Consider the following 584-nt stretch of genomic DNA (forward strand, 5'->3'; position numbering starts at 1 on the left):
AGCCCAGAGAAGAGAATGGGAGTGACCAGAAAGACCCAGAATAGCAGAGAGCACACACAGAGCATTGGAGATCACAAGACAAGGGGTCCAAAAGGAGCCCTGATTCTGACTGTTTCGGTGACCTTTGGCTACTCACTTCCACTCTCGGGCACTCCATGTCCCCATCTGTAAAATGGATGCTGCAGTAGGAGAAAATCAACATGCAACTGCAGATCCCTGGCACACGGATCCACACTGGCCAGCCCTTCTCAACAATGACTCTCCAGACCTAAGTCTCTGATAACATCTAAACAGCAGCCTCGGGTCTGGGGGCTCTGAGGATCTTTATTTTATCTCCCTGTCTTTCTATCCTCCTCCCAGGTCAGCCCAAGGCATCCCCCATGGTCATGGCCTATGCTCCATCCCCAGATGAGCTGCAGACCACAAAGGCCACACTCGTGTGTCTCATCAACAGCTTCTACCCAGGCTCCGTGGAGGTGACCTGGACCAAGAATGGCTCCCCTGTGTCCAGTGGGGTGCACACCAGCAAGCCAACACGCCAGAGTGACAACAAGTACTCAGCCAGCAGTTACCTCTCACTTGAC

At 53.3% G+C, this 584-nt stretch overlaps 1 gene segment (V, D, J or C); it reads left to right on the top strand.

Moving 5' to 3' along the window:
• Positions 1–294: 294 nt before the first annotated feature.
• On the top strand, positions 295–578 carry LOC123256339 (the record flags this gene model as incomplete). The annotated part of the segment is given in 1 exon segment: positions 295–578. A coding segment is annotated over 1 exon segment (284 nt), but the record flags the coding sequence as incomplete, so codon positions are not given.
• Between the last annotated feature and the right edge of the window lie 6 nt (positions 579–584).

This window comes from Gracilinanus agilis, unplaced genomic scaffold (genome assembly GCF_016433145.1).
Source record: "Gracilinanus agilis isolate LMUSP501 unplaced genomic scaffold, AgileGrace unplaced_scaffold57882, whole genome shotgun sequence".
Taxonomy (NCBI): Eukaryota; Metazoa; Chordata; class Mammalia; order Didelphimorphia; family Didelphidae; genus Gracilinanus; species Gracilinanus agilis.